We start from the raw sequence: 19416 nt of genomic DNA on the forward strand, positions 1-19416 counted from the left end.
TTGAGAGTGTTTGTAAGTCCAAACATGTCTCTGTGTTGTGCTCACGTTGCAAGACCTAATCCAATCTAATTTGGTAGATACTATAGAATGCATTGTTTATTTTGAGCAATAGTCGGGACAAAGGAGATTTGAACACATATCTTTTTTGTGTTCAATCACTTAATGTAAATATTCTTAACCACTAAATTACAACTTACACATCGCACTATAGGAGTTTTACTTTTAAACTCTTATTATCTGATTTTTTTTTTTGTTGCAGAAGTTCAAACCAACAAACCCTTCTTGCCTTGTACACTTTCCCCCTTTCTGTGCTTCTAGTTTTACCTTACACATAGTTGTCTTTAAATAGTTGCATCATGATCCTGTGGCTGGCAATGAAAGTGTTTGATCAAGGCCATAAACCAGGTACCTCCATGTTCAACTTTGAGATGGCTTCAATTTGAAGTCAAACTCACTATAGATGATATAACAAGCTGGTCCATTCTGGCTTAGGTCCCGGTTTCAATTGGATTGGCATCCCAACAACAAACAAGGATATAACACACACAAAGCTAGAGTACGAATCTCTTCAAAAAAAAGCTAGAGTACGAAAAACCGGACATGTCACTTTTCTCACCTTTACTAATCACCATGTTGAATCAACATCACGCACCAGACTTCGAAGGAAAAAGAGTAATTAAATTTAAGCACCAGTACTCAAAATATATCCCAAGTCCTCTTACACCATCACTACCAAAAATTTGCTTACACATGAATGAAGAAATGAAGAAGCTGTACAAATAATCTGCAGAATGGAACATGCAACAGTGCAAATCTACACAGGTCGATGAAGAAACGAATAATCTGAACATGTACTGTCTTATTGGAAAGAATGTGATCTAAATTACTGTAAATGGCAGTAGAAAATTTTGGTTCTTTCCCTCATTATAGACTGTGACTGAAAAAATCTGGGGTATGGATGAATGGTATCATAATGCCACGGCTATTCCATTCAAGGTCTGTATCGAAAAGCAGGCTGAGGAAGAATTTGAATACGATGACTTAAGGGCGGAACATGGTTCGGGGAAGACAGACTCAGAAGAGCCAGAAACATTTGAACATACCCAAGAATTGGTAGAAGAACCAGAATTGATTGACAAGGAGATATTGGACAGACAAAAGGAAGTGAAGGGGGATTCCTTGATCCCAGAGAATTTTCCAGCAATAGTAATGTTGGTACCAATCACATCCTGTAAGTTGATGTGATCCAATACTGGAAGGGCATTAGGATCGAAGTTGTCGTCCGCATGGGAACCAAACTGACCAGACGCACCAAATGCCACGTCGATGTTTTCCATTTTGACATCTGAAATTACGATATCTTTGATATAACCACCTCTACCCTTTGTTGTTCTAAACTGAATGCCACTAAGTGAGTTGTATAGGTGGACCTGCTCCACAAGCACATTAGAAATGCCACCGGACATCTCACTACCAAAGGCAAGAGAAGAACCAGAAGACGATTGTAGCTGGACCCGTCTGATGTGTACATTTGTGGTTGGTCTTCCATAGGCAATGCCATACTCGTCCCAACCACTCTTGAGGACAATGGCATCATAACCCATGCCAATGCTGCAATCTTGTATGCACACATTGTCAGAAGAATCTGAAAATAAAGCGAAAGAGGGTAAATATGAGACAAAATATATTCTTCTCATGTCATTTTTTTTTTCAAACACCAACGGTAAAACAGTATGCGCATAACAAAAATGATACTTAAAGATGTGCCCTTTCGATCAGGAGAATAAAGAGGAGACTTGGGAAAGGAGGCTCAAAGTTTAGCTAACACTTCTACTTGTTTTGTAGGTGTCACCATAACAAGCAAAAACATGTAAACATACTTGAAACCTGGCTATGCTTTCAAGCAAACTTTTGGATTCTCAAAACCCCTGAACAATAAATTCAACAAGAATTCTAAAGCAGGGAGTCAAAGAGATGTCACACCTGGGACTATACCGACTGTATAAGGGGACTCCGGGGGAGCAGAGACTGAGATGTTGTGAATATGTACATTACTGCATAGAATTCATTACTAAAACATGAATATCTCCTTGAACCGAGAAATGATTAAACTATAATGCATTAGCTAACAAACCTGCAATAGACTGGATGAATGTTGTATGCAGGAGAATTCACAAATGTGAGGTTTGAAACAACAACATCTTTAGACGAAACTAACTCTACAAGATGAGGACGGCTATGGTTTAAAGTATGAGAGTTAAACCAATCCCACCACACTGATCCTTGACCGTTGATGGTTCCATTATCACCTAGTGTGGTAAATAGAGATAGAGAATTAGGTTACCTATAGGATAACACGTCAAAACAGCAAGGCAAATTCGGAGGTTCTGCATACCTGTTATGACCACATCATGTAACATATATCCATTTATCAAGCTACAATATCTCCCTCCTGGGAGTTCAATCCCTCGACCGTACGAGGGCAAGGGTTCAAGAATACCCCAATGAGATGGATCCTAGGCAAGAAAACATAGTAACATTAATTTACAAAAAGAACAAGCTAACATTGCAAAAATCACATTATCAGAATTATTTAACTGTCTCGTTGAGGAGTAGAACAGTACCTGAGATCCAAGAATGACAGCACCCTTTTCCAAAAACAGTGTGAGATGGCTCGTGAGGTTGAAACTTCCGGTAAGCCATCTTCCGGGCGGCACATAAAGCTGTGCACCGCCCTTGTCAGCAAAAGACTTGAGATAGAAAATGGCATTCTGGAAAGCAAGAGTGTTCAATGTCTTGCCATCTCCAACAGCACCAAACTCCAAAATGGAAACACTATGCGGCCTTGGTTTTAATTGCAGTTTAGAATCACAAGGCCTATCCTCGTCTTCTCCACCAATAGCATCGCCCAAACTCAGCAGCAAGAGCAATACCACCTGAAAATGCAAGAACAAGAAAGCCACTAGTTCTCGATCAGATGAATTTCATCAAAAACAAATTCACTGGAGTACTAATGCACAAATTAAAAGCAGAACAAGTACACAACAGGATCAAAGTTGCAGTACTTGAATACACTTAAGACCAACTGAGTCAACAATCAGCACCAGATTTCAACAATTTCGATAGATTATCAAATGATCAATGTATATACTACAGAAGTGAACTAAAATTAAACTGAAAAAAAAAAAGCAGAGTAAGATGAAAAACCGCAATTAACACCAAATTCTAACCATGATTTAGAGAAGCTCAAGCAAAAAAACCAGCAAAAATCCAAAAGGGTATTCCAATTCACAACACCCACCAAGCAGAATCAAGAAAAACAAATCCTGAATCTAGAATTGAATCAAAAAGATCAAGTCTTTGGATACCAAACTGGTATAAAGGGGACAAAAAAACACTAAAAACCCAGAAAAAAGAAACGTACTTACTAGCATCTTCATGAGTCAAACAAAGCTCTGAGCAGCAGCACTGACCAAAAAGAGAGTTGGCAGCAGAGAAAAAAGAGAAGAAGAAGAAGAAGAAACAGCACCCACAAACAGAGCAAAAAGAAGAAGGAGAAGAAGAAGGCTTATTGGAATTGTAAGTATGTGGGTTATTGGCATTAATTGTGTAAATGACACAAAGCATAAATGACTATATATATGGAGAGGAAGAAAAATAATTGAATGGCATAAGGGGAAAAGAAATTTGCCACTATAGAAATGCCAGCTCCCCTCTTTCTCTTTCTCTTTCTCACTTCATGCAGATCAAACAGAGCAGGTGAAGCACAGAGAATAAAAAGGGATAATAAGCTATTTAATTGCCCACTAAATTGTAATTAAATAATTTACCCTGTTAATGAATTATGATTAATAACGTCTCTCGCCGACAAATTTTGTTTGAAACGGCCCTCACCATGAGAGAGAGAGAGAGAGAGAGAGAGAGAGAAGCAGAAGAAGACACTACGTTGTAATAAGAGAAGAAAAATAGAGATTCAAAAAATAAAAATAAAATGGGGAAAATTTTTGATAAGCAGTGGTGGTGTAATAGTGCCTTTGTTTGCTTACAGTTGTTGAAAAGCTATTGGCTAAAGAAACAAAATGAGGAGAGCCGTGCTAATGTCACGAGGTGTTCATGGAGAGAGGTGCCACTTGTTGATGTTGGACAGTAGTTGTGTTCAAATGAGCCTCGACTTTTAGAGATTTCAGTGCACCGACGTGCACTTACATTAACACGAATAGACGGTTAGATAATATTAAGTTTTTTTTTTGTTTTTTTTTTTAAAGATTGCTTATAGATATCAACGGTTGAGATATGTTAGTTTTGCTTATTTACTTGTATTGCCGGTGTATTGAAGAATTTTCCTACAGATTTTGATCCAAACTCTCTCTTATTTGCATTGCTATGCACTGTAATGATATGATCAAACCCGTGTCAAACATTGATTGAATTGGAGATTATTTAGTAATCTAATCATATGTACGTAATGTTTTTTTTATTATGAACCGTTATTTATCTAATTCAGGGTTTCTTCTATGACGTTACTTGTATGATGATTTAGAAACTGAGCAATCCCGATTACTGACTAAATGGACGAGTGTGTTCAAACTCCTTTGGACCGGAGTATATTACCCGATTAAGCTCTCGGAGGTACAGGTTGCACGGATGGAGGCGTGAACCCGTGGGTGAGGGAGAGGAATAAAATTAGTGAAAGGAGTGCATGGGGCATAGAGACCGCATGTGGGTTGACAGAGGGGGTAGCGAGGGTGGGGCCCACAGTCAATCATGGCAAAAGATGCTAGCCTGGCCTGGCGTCAATCACTGGCCAGAAAATAACACAACAATACCAAGGACACGTGGCATCTTTTAAAGATTTTAGCTTCTCCATTAATTCAATTTGTTCTTTCGTGAGGAAAGGGTGTCAAAAATAGACTGAAAATTGATTAAAAATCTCTGTTTTAAAGGCTTCCTAGGCCCAAGATAAACCCCTTCGGCGCATGTGAAATGCTCCAACTGTGCATTGCAGCACAGTGCCTCGCCACTTTGACAGCTTCGGGGTTCGAACCTAGGTTGGGGAGCACACCCAACTAGGCAAGAACCACTAAGCCACTTGCAGTGGTTAAATGAAAAATGGATATACAGTAGCAAAACTTAGGGGAGTTTATTGTAGTGGAAGAAAGTTGACAGTTTGAGGCTTTTGAACTGAGAGTTTGATTGACAACATTCTCTTTGTTCTTCTTGTAAGTTTTATTTGTTCAAGAAAACCTGATCTGGTAATTTTTTTTCATTTATTTATATTGTAGAGAAGATTTTGTGGCCGATTCTGTATAAAACTGAAGTCACTCTATGCTATCATAAGTTCTTTGGAATTTTTATTTTGGGTGCGGTTATTGTCACCCTAATAGCTACTTTGTTCACCCTACACATACTTTTTTAATTTCATGTTTACTTCGTTCACCAATTTGCAGCACTCAAAATACTCAGTTCAAATGTAGGGTTTAACTCGAATTCTTTTTCTATTTGGCTTCCTTTGTATCTCTCACAATTGCTTTTGACTTCCTCCTCGTCTATATTAATCAATCTCATGAAGTCTTAGTCAATCAGTCTCACTAGGTTTAACGATGAATGAAACGATTATTCTTTAAGTACAAATTATGTAGGGATAATAAGAAAAAATAATTGTAAATTTTTAATAAGATATTGTCATTTATTGTAATTTCTTATTAGGGTATTTTAATATTTTAATAAATCAAAAACTTGTATGAGGAACAAAGTAGTTAGTAGGGTGACAATAGCCGCACACTTTATTTTTTATTTTAACCTTTTTTTTCTATAATGTTTTTTGTTTTTACAATTGATTGTGAGATGAGTTTTGTCTTGTAAATGTTGGGTGTTATTTTTTTTTTGTTAGATATTTTTCTTTTGTTGTTTCCAAAAGAAAAAGAAAATTGACTATTTCTCGAGTTGTCTTCTATGATTGGTATCCCATATGGATTAAAATGATAGGAAAATTTCTTATTCCTTAAGTCTTCAAACACTCGATTGGATTTGGGTTTTCCCATAAGTCTAGATTGAAAATGAGTGAATTGCTTAGTTGTTCTAATTTGTGGGTTGATGGCCATTAAGACATAGACTGAGGAATAGTTTCAACTTTCAAACCATGCATTTCAATCTTTGTCTTTTCGTGTTTTCTTAGACACTAAAGTTGCTTGGTTATTTGCATAATTTTGTGGTTCTTTTCCACTGCAAGCATGACATGTTTAGGATCTAACTTGGTCTGGTTTCGTAATCACTCACTTCTTAGCCCACGGCAGGAATAATATGCCAAAGTGTTTTTTTTTTAGGCCCCGTTTGGTTGACCGGAATGTTACAGTGGGAAAAGAAATTGTACTAATTTTTCTTTCAAGGATGGAATTGAATTGATTTAGCATTTCCATTTGTGATGTTTGGAAGGATTCAAGACTTGAGATTAGAAAATGGTTTGAGAGAATTGATTTATTAATGATTTTCCAATAATGCCCAATCTGTTTTAGGGAAACGATATTTCAGAGGAAATCGCTGTGTATTCTCATTGATAATAGGGGCCTCTTTATATAGAGGATTACAATGTATAGAATCTCAATCATACAAGGAAAGTAATTGTACATTGAATAGGAATCTAGATCCTTCTAATTTAACCCTATTACCACTAGGTCAAGTAACCTAGAGTTTGGGCTAAACACAAATAGAGATATCCTTAAACACTCCCCCTTGTGTTATCCAAACGCGGTGCTTCTCTCGTTGCCTCGTTAAAAATCTTGCCGAGTAACAAAAACCCAGTGGGACAAAAATAACCTCGGTCGAAGGGGAAAAAGAGCACAACACACCCTTCACGTTTCGAGACCATACATGTAGACATCTCCCCCTGATGTTTGCATCTCCCCCTGATGACTGCATCTCCCCCTGATGACTACGGTCATGGGAGTTCGGGTAACTTCCGCAAACGATGCTACCAACATGTCTCTCGAAAGTGGAATTTAGGCAATGACTTAGTGAGCAAGTCTGCCACACTGTCCTCAGATTGAACCTAGTTCACTTTGATCTCGAGGAGAGTCTGTTGTTGCTGATTATGCTTGGTGTTATCGCTTTTGATGTAGCCTTGCCTCATTTGTTCAAAACAAGCAGCATTATCCTAAATGCTCGTAGGCTCATCTGTGGTAGACTTCAAACCACAATTATTCGAACATGCGTAATTATGGATCCAATTCATATACATTCACGAACCAGTTCGTGAAGAGAAATGATCTCTGCATTGTTCGAAGATATAGCGACTAAGGTCTATTCTGTAGACCTCCAAGATATCACGGTCTTTTCCCATGGTGAACACTTAACCGGATTGGGAATGACATTTGTGTGGGTCAGAGAGATACCCAATATCAGCAAAACCTTCCAAAACACATGTAGTTTTGGGATGGGGATAATGGACGCAGGCCAGTGTTGGCGGCGTTCCTGGTGTGTGATGGGTCTGAATCTATCATCTCTCTGTAGGGATAGAACAAGCCCATATCAATCGTACATCTCAAGTACTGAAAGATATCTTTTACACCAATCCTAATGGCGTCGCGTTGGCGCAGAGCTATCTCTTAGCTAACAAGCTTACTGCAAATGAGATGTCTGATCTTGTGCATTTAGCTTAGTAGAATAATGCGCCTATTGTACTAAGTAAGGCACTTCTGCCTCTAGCACATCTTCGTCATCATCCTTTCGACGAAGAGGATCCTTTTCAGGATCAAGACTACGAACGATCATGGGGGTGCTTGAAGGTTTGACATTGTCAAAATGCCTAAGCATCTATCAACACGATGCTCAAGTTCCAAACCGAGACATAATCGTGTTCTCCCAAAATCCTTCATCTCAAACTCGGATTTCAAGTGTTCAGCGGTTTCCCTTAACTCTTTAAGAGCTTTTAATGAAGATCATGTCCAACATGAACCGCGATAGAATCCGAAACTTGTTATGGAAACGCGTGGGCATATCCCTTCCCAATCAAGTAGTCACTTTAGTGAGCGTTTCAACCTCTTTTGTAAACGCGCTCCGTGGTCTAGAGCTACTTGACTTGGGTAAATGAAGTTCATGTATATTCCGTATCTAGATCCCTATAGAGATACGTAGTGACCACATTTGTAAGCTGCATGTTCAGTTATTCGGAAACTACCAAACTGACAGGGTAGTGGAGTGTAATGACATCCATTACGAGAGAATATGTCTCATCGTAGTTGATTACATGACGTTTTATGAGAAGCCTTGCGCCATAAGGCGAGATTACCATCTCTTTTTCTCACTACGCTTTCTAACGAAGACCCATTAGTCAATAGGTTTTATGTCAGGAGGTGTTGGCATCACTAGCTCGAAAACCTTCCTCTTCGTTAGAGAATTCATCTTAACCTGGATCGCATCTTTCCATTTAGGCCAAATTTCTCTACGTTGGCATTCATTCATCAACAGAGCGTGGTTCGATATCATCTGACTCAACAAACTCATGCGCAACTAAATGCGCAACTACATCATCAATTATGATGGAGTTTCTATCCCACGTCTCATGTACACTAGTGTAATTTTCATAGAGCTCTATATTCTCAGGAATAGGTTCTGACGTTGAAGCGTCCCCCAACGATAACCATAATCCGGAAGATTCTCATGAGACGGATTTTGAGTGTCGATGATCGAAGGATTGGAATGTGCCAAAGTATCCTTTGAACTCACGGGCCTCCCACGCATCCTAGCTGGGGCCATGGCCTGTAACGCCAAAGTACCACTCTCTATGGCGTTGGCGCCATGCCTACCTCTGTGTAGGGTGGCGCTACGTTCTCTAGTAGGGACGTCCATCCTTGCAGGCATGTTTGCAGCATATTTGTGTGATCTCGTCACTTTAACAGGGATCGAGATGAGATATAGTGGGGACAGACTACGACAATTCCTGTCGTTCCTGTTGAACATTCGTGTTCTTATCTCCCCCTAACGACGGGAAGACTGTCTCATCAAAGTGACATCCGCAAATCTAGCGGTAAGGAGATCGCCTAGCAAGGGCATTAAGTGGCGAACGATTGTTGGAATCTCAAATCCAACGTAGTTGCCCATTCGTCTGTAAGGACCCATCATAAAGAGCTGTGGCGGCGCAATTGACACATAAATGGCACACTCAAAGATGCATAAGTACGATACTTGTACCCAGTCACTAGCTGTAACGCAGAGATACATTGAGTGGCAGTGGGTCGTAGACGAATTAGCATAGCTGCATGCGATATTGCATCACCCCAAGCGGATATAAGGAGAGTGGTGCGCATTACCAATGTCTGGACTACCATCGTAGTCGTTTCCGCGAGACCATTTGGGTGTGTACATGGGAATATGATGTCCAACATCAGTCCCAATGCAATAACCATCAAAAGTCTTCGATGTAAACTCTCTAGCATCGTCAAATCCAATTGACGGAATAGGATGATCCGGGGAGTGAGCCCGTTGTTGTATGATATGTGCTAGGAGTGTAGCATAAGCAGCTTTACAAGTAGACAATGGCACAACACGTGACCAGCGTGTTTGCGTGTCAACCAACATTATGAGATATTTAAACGTCCGCAAGTTGGTTGAATCAATCCACAGAATCCATACAAATTCTATGTAAGAACATAATGAGTATTGTCATATCCTTTGCATAGGACGGTCTCAATCCTTGTTTCCCTAAGGAACGGGCTTTGTAAAACAAGCGAGAGGCTTTAGAAGCAACCAATGAAAATTTTGGTTAGTCCTAAGCGTCTGAAACGCTATTTGAAGCAAGTTGGTGATTGCAGCATCACCTAGGGCGCCATGGATAGGGACTACGCCAACCCTAGGCTGGTGGTGGACGGAGGCGGTGCCCTAGGCAGCAGCGTCAGTCACACTTAGTCCAGGAATCAACTTTTGATTCATGCTTCATTTTGCTCGAGAGAAAAGATGTCCATGTGAAGTTTTTAGTAGACGGATCATCATATCATGACCAGGATGACCTATCATGTCGTGACAAAACCAATATGTGTCTAAATCCAAGAGATCTTCTCTCATAACTTTATTGGATTTAATAGCTCGAATAGTGACATAGAGTCCACTAGAGAGACACATAAACTTCTCTAATATGTGCATTTGTTCGCAATTATTAGAGGTATTGCAAAGGAACTCATTTCCGTTCTCTACATGCGTTTTTGCATGGAATCCGTTGGCTATTCATAGGTGCGATTTGCCCTAAGAGCATAGAGAGTTTTTGCGACAGTAATCAAGGTGCCTTTTGGCAAGGGGAACTTGGGCTATTCCATGTCCTTGAATTAATACTGATGGCCCAGCCATCGTAGTCACAAAGTAATATGCTTAGAATCAAAATTGAGTCATAATGAAAAGAACTCGAAATTTTATTCATAAGCCAATGGAGTACATCATTGTCTCTTAACCATTAGGAAAATCTAACCCAAATGCTAGCGAATGCAAAACAAAGTTAGTTGTTTGACTTCTTTCGGTAACTCCAAATAAATATGACCAGGTGAGTAGAGAGATGTCGGTGGAGCAAAGCTCGCTTAAGTACCACTTATCTCAAAACCTTCCTAGACATCACACTTACTTTGGGTGAGCCTACTTTGAAGAAAGACCAAACCATTGGCATTTACTACAAAAATATATGGCAATTGCCTATTACATCTCTTGGAAAAATAAAGACTTAAACATAATTGGCGATCTATTGATCACAGCCAGATTTGTAGTCTTCAACCCTTCACTCTAGATCATCTTCTTGATCTTCTTGTTCCGCATAGTGAGCTTCTCTTGATCTTCTTGATCTTCACGAGCTCTACAAATGTGTGCCCAATGATCAGACACTCCACATCGAGAACATACATCTCTTTGCTCAAACTCCATTGATTGAGGCGCTTTGAAAGCGTCATTTAGATGGCTCTTAGTGTTAGTGGCGCCACCAACATAGCCAGAGGCGTTGCCTCCCTCTCTCTTTCCACGTTAACCTATTCAGTTCCGTGTTCACCTATTTTGGCGATTACCTTCCCAAGTAGAGCGATTATATGGACCAGAACGTCTTGAGGTATCCCTAAGGTTAGGGTTTCGCTCTTGGAGCATTCTCTTAGGGGCGCGACTATAATTGGATTCCGGAATATGCTCTATTTCCACGGATCTTGAATTATAGTTCTTCACAAGGATGTTGTCATGCTTTTCAGCGACATTCATAGCTCCAATGAGCTCGTGAAACCTTGTGATCCGTCCTGCAGTAACATCGATTCGATAGTTCTTAGTAACCATCAATGCAGAGACGGAGAAGGTAGAGAGAGACTTTTCAATCAACATCGCATTTGTGATTTCTTTACCATAGAATTCCATTAAGGATTTAATGCGAAGTGCTTCCGAGTTGTAGTCAAGAACTGACTTGAAATCACAGAAGCGGAGGCTATGCCATCTCACTTCTAGGTCAGGAAGCAGGGAGTCATGGACGTTGCCAAATCTTTCTTCAAGTGAGACCCACAGCCTTCTGGGGTCTTCATCATTTATACACTCGTACTGGAGCGAGTCATCCATATGACGAGTCATTAGGATGATGGCTTTCGCCTTATTTGCCTCTAAGGCTGCTCTATTTGCTTCCAAAGCTTGAGCTTGCTCAACAGTTAGCACGTCCTGGTTAGGCTCGAGAATCGTATCCAGGATTCCATCGGCCTTGAGATGCTGGCGGACATCACGAACCCACCTGTGATATTCAGATCCAGTTGTTCCTAATGGAGCAAAGTCCAATTTGTTCATGTTACTCATCCTGAAAGAGAACAAGAAATTAGGGTTAGTTTAGGAGCATAAAAGGCTACCACGAAAACATATAAAATTTCTGAGCGTAGTCGCTTCCAAGAAATTTAATTCCAAGAGGGGTTGGATTAGATCGAAACAATGATGTTTGCGGTCGATCGTTTTATCTCAACAAACTCTAAGTTTGGAGGACTCTACAAGCTCCAAGCTTGGAGTGAGCACGAACCCCCACAGTTCGGCTTAATTTGGTCTCCCCTATGATAAAGAAAGGGGGGTAGAAGAAGGGATGTTGGAAGTCGATCCCCGAGAAAAAGAAGAGAAAAGTAATAAAAACTTCAAAAACGGGAACTTTTAGAAAAGTTTACCTTGAAAAATTGCCGGAAATCTTAACCCGAAAAGTTGGTCGGAAAAATGTCGCCGGAAAGTGGCCGGAAAAAGTCACCGGAAAGTTTCCGGAAAATGGTTGACCGTCGTTGACCTGAGGTGCTGACGTGGCGGCGGTCGCTGACTGGTGCTGACGCAGACGCTGACGTGGACGCTGACTGGTGCTGACGCAGGGCTGACGTCAGTGGGCCTAGTTATTGGGCTTCTGCGCTGGGCTTTGGGCTTCCCTTCTGGGCTCTGCTCTCATTTTTCTTTCTTCCTCTACCGGTTTGGTTACAGCCGGTTGTGGTGGCCGGTTCAGGTCCTTTTAGGCCGGTTCCGGTGAATATTTTTTCTGTTCCGGGCTCCCGGAGTATGGCTGCAACTTCTGACGAAGGAAGGCAGTGACAGGTGGATGGGAAGGATGCGAACCCGGCTGGAGATCGTCGGATTCTTCTTTGGGACCGGATTCAGTCACTTCTGGCGGCCGGTTCATGTCGATTCCGGCCAGTTCCGGTGGTTTCGCAGCCGGTTCCGAGCTCTTGGGATCTGGGGCTTCAAGGTGGTTTGCGGAAGTTTCTGGGATTTTGAGGCTACGAATTTAGGGTTTCAGGGTTAGGGCTTCGTGTTGATAACGTGTTTTAGGGAAACGATATTTGAGAGGAAATCGCTGTGTATTCTCATTGATAATAGGGGCCTCTTTATATAGAGGATTACAATGTATAGAATCTCAATCATACAAGGAAAGTAATCGTACATTGAATAGGAATCCAGATCCTTCTAATTTAACCCTATTACCACTAGGTCAAGTAACCTAGAGTTTGGGCTAAACACAAATAGAGATATCCTTAAACACAATCGAATTAAATATGGACGATTAAAAATGAATGAGTGGAGATAAGAATTATTAATTGACCAGATTTTATGAATGACTAAACAAGTAAATTTTCAATTCCGTTGAGTCAAGGAATTGAAATACCACATCCTAGATGGTATTTCTATTCCGCCTCTTTTATGAAATTGAACTCCGGTCAACTCATTTATTTTACTTTCCTTTTCAGACTTATGACTTAACCAAACACAACAATTTATGGCACGTTTACTTACTTGGAATGGAAAATAGTCATGAATCGGAGACAAGTGGAATGGGAGAAGAAAGGAATCGGTATTGATTCCGGAGGAATGATTTCTAAACCCATCTCCCCCCTTCGTAATCGAATTCCTGAGTATTCAGGAATCGATTCCTGATAAATAGGTGGGACCTACATCAATTCCCATTCCTTCATGTGTTAGTAAACACAGGAATTCTTTTACCTGGAATCATTCCGATTCCTTGATGTGTTAGTAAACACATGGGTATTTTTACTCCGTAATCATTCCATTACATTTCATTCCATTCCAAGTAAGTAAACGTGCCCTTAATGGAATGGGAAACTATTTCACATTCCAGATTTGATTTCCTGGCTAACAAACGGGGCCTTAGAGAAACGGAATCAGGTTTCATTAACAATATCAACGACGACTCACACCTTAATTGTGTGTGTGTTGTACTAATGTTGTGCCATTCTAATTATGCCTGCTATTCTTTTGTCTTTTTCCTTTTAACTTTCTTTTTAATCATAGAAACTTGGTTTAGCACTTTAGCTTGATTTAATTTCACTTGTCTACCACTATAAAGTTTGCACAACTAAAATTCAGGCATGCTATGTCACGTCTAACGTACTGTAATCCAATAGGTTGAATTAGTCGTGTGATGAAAGAGATAAAACATAATTTAATATCTTTAAAAAAATTATATACATAATGAGTAATAAAAGGAAAAAAATAAAAGTGTTAAAGACGGATCAATTTTGTGTTTAAGTTGTTTGACGCCTAATGAATTGTTCATGCTAACACACTAAAACTCAAACATTTAGCAATCCACAAATGCCTTTGAAATTTCTTCCTCTTCACCAATAGACTTGTTAAAAAAAAAAAAATAGACTTGTTTAATGGTGTTCTGTTGGTCACCAAGTGGCTAAGAATGTTTTAAAAAATGTCCTTTAAATAATAATAATAATAATGAAGTTCACAACATCGCATTGCAAATGTCTGAATTTCAACTAATATATTGTGAAACAAATATCAAAACTTTATCGAAGCGTCAAAGCAACGAAATAATTTGTCTCACGAAAGTTTTCGTAAGAAAATAGACAACGTAAGTCATATAAACTATGCAGCTAAAATCCGATTATGTTTTGGGTGGCATAACCTATCAAAGACGCAAAGTTACCAAATCTAAGAGAAGTTTCGTATATGGTTAAGCTAGATTGTTCTTTTGAGATGCTCTCTCTTTTGCAAACCAATATTAGCATATATCCTAGTATGGTTTCCTTCTTTAGCTGTCTCCAAGCTCATTCAACTTTCTTTTGAATGTAAGCTTTTGATGATCCAACTTTTTGACGCGGAAGTTTTGCCAACATATGTGTGTCTGCTAATTTTGCTTATATATATATTCATCGCAAACTGATAAAAATAATCTAAAAGCACCAAAGATTTCGAACTTTCATATTAGCCCGAGTTTTATAGTATCACACTAGACACCAAAAAGGCATAAGTTTCTGTTCATCGCCGTAAAGTTGATCAAGCTTCTAGGAAATGTGGAAGTGGGGCACTGTGAATATCCAGATATGAACGTAGCCGCATGTTTCTTAATTCAAGAGAATATTTGGGATATCACAGTTGGCAGACAAAAGGTTGTTGATCATTTTCTGTCAAAGATATTTTAGCTAATCTTTTCATTTCTTAATAGAAAAGCTAACATTGTTCAAAAATAAATAAAAATAGGAAAAATAACAACACTATATTGACTAATAAGATGGATTATAATCCAACAATGCAAAAATGCAATGAGAAATAAACAAAGCAAAAACATTGAAACTAAACAACAATATTATTATTATTATTATTGTTTTTTTAGGGAAGCGAGTGGAGGACTAACTCAGCGTCCTTTCTCAGAATTTTATTAATACTGAAAGAAAAATACAAACGGGATGGAGGACATATTATGAAAAGAAAAAAAAAACAATAATATTATGAAACATACTCATCGTGGTCGATTATAAATCAGCTGTGTTATTCAAAAAAATAAAAATAAATCAGCTGTGTAATACAGTAATAATTCTCATAGCTAGTTATTTGGATGATCATGCAAATTCCAACAAGAAAATAAAATTGAATATTACATAGAACTGAAGAAATTATTGAACCTAATTCACCCAAAGAAACCGAAGGTGACTAAGGGTAACAACAGACATATTGGTAAGCGATCTCCCAAACAAATACCATCAGTCCAGGTCCCAAACCCAAAATCAATGACAATTGGGGGGCCAAATCTAGTCCCAAAATTGCAAAGACACCCAAAATAAAGAATGAGTTAGTAATAATGTTAAGTGAACCATCTTTTTATGTACCTAGAATCCGTCTTAATATAGTAGCATATTTAATGAAAGTGTCTAATTTGTGAATGGTTATGTCACATTAGTTGATATATATATATATATATATATATATATATATATATGGAGGATCAAGAGATGACATCTTTACTTTAAGAATTTGAAGATTTTTATTATTTTACACTAATATATGACCTAATTCAATGATTTCAACCGTTGATCCTTTATATTCTTATGCAAGAATTGTGTCTACAAAAAATTAACCAAATTCATAATCATTTGGTCACTCAAAATTGTGTAAAAAAATATAAACCGTTAGATAAAATTAAAACGAACATTGTGCTAATCAAATGATTAAAAGTTTTCCGATTTGACTAATTTTTTATGGCACATAGGTTAGCAGCCATTGCTTATGAATCCAATACTACTCAAGTATGGATAGACCAAGCTCCAGAAAGCATTCTGGATGCTTTAGCTTTTGATTGTAATCGTTTAACTTAATCAATAAAGTTCTTGCTGTTTTTACTCAATTTTTTTTTTTTTTTTGTAGAATTCATATGTGTGAGTAGTTTAGATTATGAAACTAGCATTTCCCCACACATACTCTGCATGTGCAAGTTATTACTTTTTGGGTGCGGCTATTGCCACCCTACCATTTTCTTTGTTCACCATACTTGCTCATTACATTTTAATTTTAATTATTAAATTTACTTATCTAACCCACTTTTCTTTCCATGACATATCCAATTAAAAAAGTATTTTTTTTCTTTAACGAAAATTTATACCAATAAAAAAATTAAAATATAATAAAGTTTCCTAATAAAATCATAATCTAATTTACCTCTATTTGTTTAATTTTTTCTTTTAGTTTCAATGTTTATCTATTCCAATCCATGTCAAAAGATTAGTAAGTTAACAACTATGAGTAATGAAGATGAGATTGATTTTTTTATTTCATGTTTTAAATTTTTACTTTCGGTGTTCACAAAGGGTATTTCAAAGATTTTGATGAAGTTAATGAATTAATTTTTACTTTTGATTTCACTAATGGTTTTGTGAATTGAATAATGGATTAACGATGAGGAATCAACAAAAGGACAAAAAAATAGTAAATTCAAATTTGGGTCGAGAAGATTTTAATCTTCATTTTTTTTTTTTGAAAGGGAAGATTGATGTTATCCAATGAGAAATTAAGTAATCTTTGTATTTAATTAATTTTTAATGTATTTAGTTTTCCTTATAGATTTGAATTTTAGAAAATTAGTGTATTTATTAGTTATTTTGCACGTGGGTAATATAGTCTTTCAATAATTCAAATGTTTGTAGGGTGAACTAAGAAAATAGTAGGGTGGCAATAGACGCACGTTCTTTTTTCAGAAAATAAAAAAGAAAATAGTTGGTTATTGCAGAGAAAAAAAAATGGGAGAGAGAAAAGTGGGGTTGTGGTTACTTTTTTTATAAAAAAAAATTAATAAAGTTATATTTTGTAAATGTCTTAATTATCCTTGTGATTTAATTAATTCTCAAAGTTTATTAATCTTCTAGGGTCAATTTTGTCAAAATTTTAGATCTTAGCTAACAAAATCTCTTCTCTTAATAATAGTATAGATAGATAATTCATAATCTTAGAAACCAAGTTTTCTCCTCTTCCTCGAGAAACCCTAACACCCAAGACCGGTTCCTTTCCGATTGATAACTCGAGCTCGTCCGGCGGCGGCCTGACCAGTGTGGGCTGTCGGACTGGTATTCGACCCGATTTGTTTCAAGAGTGCTTCATAGGTGGTTGAGCTCGAGGTAGGTCCAGGCGGCTTGCGGCTTGTGCTCTGTGACCGGCGGCGTGACTGTGCTAATCAAGACCGGTGTATGGTTCTGAATCGGTGGTGGTGTAGACGGTGGGATGCTGGACCGACGCGATTCTGAGTTAGGCCTTCACGACGGCGTGCGCTGGGATGGCGTGGTGCGCAGCGGTTTGGGTCACAGCGGCGGGTGGTCGTGGTGGGAGGTCGCGGCGGGTGGTCGAGGTGGCGTAGATCGAGGCGGAAAGGGTCGTGGCAGTGCAGGTCGGGCGGAGGCTCCAGGCTGGTGACGTACGACACGTCTTCCGGGATGATGGGCTGGAACCAACCAAGGCTGCTGAATGGGCTCTGGAGTTTGGATTACCATTTTGGATGCTCTTGGGCCTACTAATTGGGCTGGGGTGTTTTGCCCTAGGCCCATCCTATGTTTTTAGTTTGTCTAATTACAATAAATTCTTTGTATTAGGAAGTTAAGCACCGTTTTTAGTTTGGCCTACAGAATGTTGTATTCTACATCCAAAGAGAAAGAGTTTCTTGATGCACCGTAATTGAGCGCATTGGCTTCGGAAGCTTTTCTTTGCTATTATTCCTAGCTAGAATATTCTAGTTCTGATAGGCTCCTAAATAGAGGAGCGGAAATGTTTCAAGTATAATGGCACCTATCACCCCTAGTGGGAACTATGTACCTGTGTCATTCTGGCCTGCGTTTTGCTATTAATGAAATCATCATTTTACCTCAAAAAAAAAATAGTACGTATAGATAGATAGATACATACTAAAAATAAAAACATCCTCACTTTTTAAGTTTATGAATGTCCTCTCTTGATCCTATATATATGTGTGTGTGTGTGTGTAAGTGAGTTATAGATTTATAGCTGGTTCATCTAGCCTTATTCGGGTCATAATCAAAGGTGACTTGGATTATCAATCAGAATTTGGCAACAACTGAAGTGATGACTCGGATCCCCAATCTAGTCAAGCTCAAAGCATCAAATCCTCCACCATCACCGCTGATGAATTCAATCCAACTCTGGCCACCTGCATCCGCACAACCACCATACCGATACACTACCACCAACATCCAAAACCTGATCAAATCAAAGCGATCTTAGAGACTTAGACCATCTCCAAACAATGTTTCATTTTTATCAAATTTGAAGCGACTCATCTGATCGAACATCATGTTTGAAACGTTGGGTTATTGGTAACAATAAGTTAGGGCAACTTTTGTTTGCTTCTCATTATTGTAGATGCTAAAGCATGGTAGTTGTGAGGAAGTAAAAACATCCATATATCTTTTCTTAAAGTCCTATTCCAATAATTGTTTTCGAGGAGAAAAAGATTTTCATCTTCCATGTAAAATTGAATGATTACATCCATATATAATTATATATATCCCCTTGGAGATGAACTTGATTACCTTTTTTTCATTCTTTTCTTGTTAGGTTGGGTGGTTGAGTAGATTTTATAGCTCTTTGATTATTTATACATGACATGGAACAGCTTATCCCTACAGGTTATCTGTAGAGTTCTTCAGAACTCATTCATTGAATCATTGTAATGACCACTAAAATACAAACCCTCCAATAATATCGATCAAGTTAAGACATCTCACAACAATGAACATTGTTCTTTACTTAGGGTTTAAGCTAGGGTTTGTCATGTTACACAGCACTTGCTTGTTGGAGAGACCGAGGAATAGAGAGTCACAGAGACACACATCCCATCGTAAAAACCACTTCTTTCTACAGTGACATCTATCAGTGAGCACAATAATAACACATGCAGAGACAAATGAAGAACAGTACCCCAGAATTTATATGTATACCAGAAGCCTGGGATTCAAATTTTTTGTCTGTGTAAATTATATAACATAATTTCTTGGTCATGAACACATGGCATGATTGGAACTAATCGTTGGCTTCGACCCAACTTTAGGAGTTAGGACCGTCCAAGTAGGGTGCTAGCATTATATGTGGGCTGTCCTTTTGTTTTTTGCTCAGTTACAATAATGCTAGGAGAGGAGTCCGGAAGATGGAATC

At 38.5% G+C, this 19416-nt stretch overlaps 2 protein-coding genes across 4 annotated transcripts in view; both read right to left on the minus strand.

Annotated features, from left to right (window-relative positions):
* Positions 1 to 702: 702 nt before the first annotated feature.
* On the minus strand, positions 703 to 3896 carry LOC133711018 (probable polygalacturonase). 3 transcript variants are annotated; one of them, XM_062137178.1, is made up of 6 exons: positions 3429 to 3896; positions 2625 to 2936; positions 2396 to 2516; positions 2135 to 2309; positions 1984 to 2054; positions 703 to 1645 (listed from the first exon to the last, which is right to left on the minus strand). In XM_062137178.1, the coding sequence occupies exons 1-6, from the start codon at positions 3438 to 3440 to the stop codon at positions 969 to 971; spliced, it is 1368 nt and encodes a 455-aa protein (XP_061993162.1). In that variant the 5' UTR covers positions 3441 to 3896; the 3' UTR covers positions 703 to 968. The 3 variants fall into 3 exon arrangements, with proteins under 3 accessions (XP_061993162.1, XP_061993161.1, XP_061993163.1); XM_062137177.1 differs by having other exon boundaries at positions 2625 to 2962; XM_062137179.1 differs by having other exon boundaries at positions 2625 to 2962; positions 3425 to 3896.
* A 13299-nt stretch (positions 3897 to 17195) lies between these two features.
* The window catches only part of LOC133711268 (uncharacterized), a 64762-nt gene continuing 62541 nt past the window's right edge, over positions 17196 to 19416 (minus strand). The window contains exon 5 of the mRNA XM_062137418.1: positions 17196 to 17345. Within this exon, the coding sequence (XP_061993402.1) occupies positions 17196 to 17345 (150 nt within the window). The remainder of the gene's footprint in view (positions 17346 to 19416) is intronic.

This window comes from Rosa rugosa, chromosome 5 (assembly GCF_958449725.1).
Source record: "Rosa rugosa chromosome 5, drRosRugo1.1, whole genome shotgun sequence".
Classification (NCBI taxonomy): Eukaryota; Viridiplantae; Streptophyta; class Magnoliopsida; order Rosales; family Rosaceae; genus Rosa; species Rosa rugosa.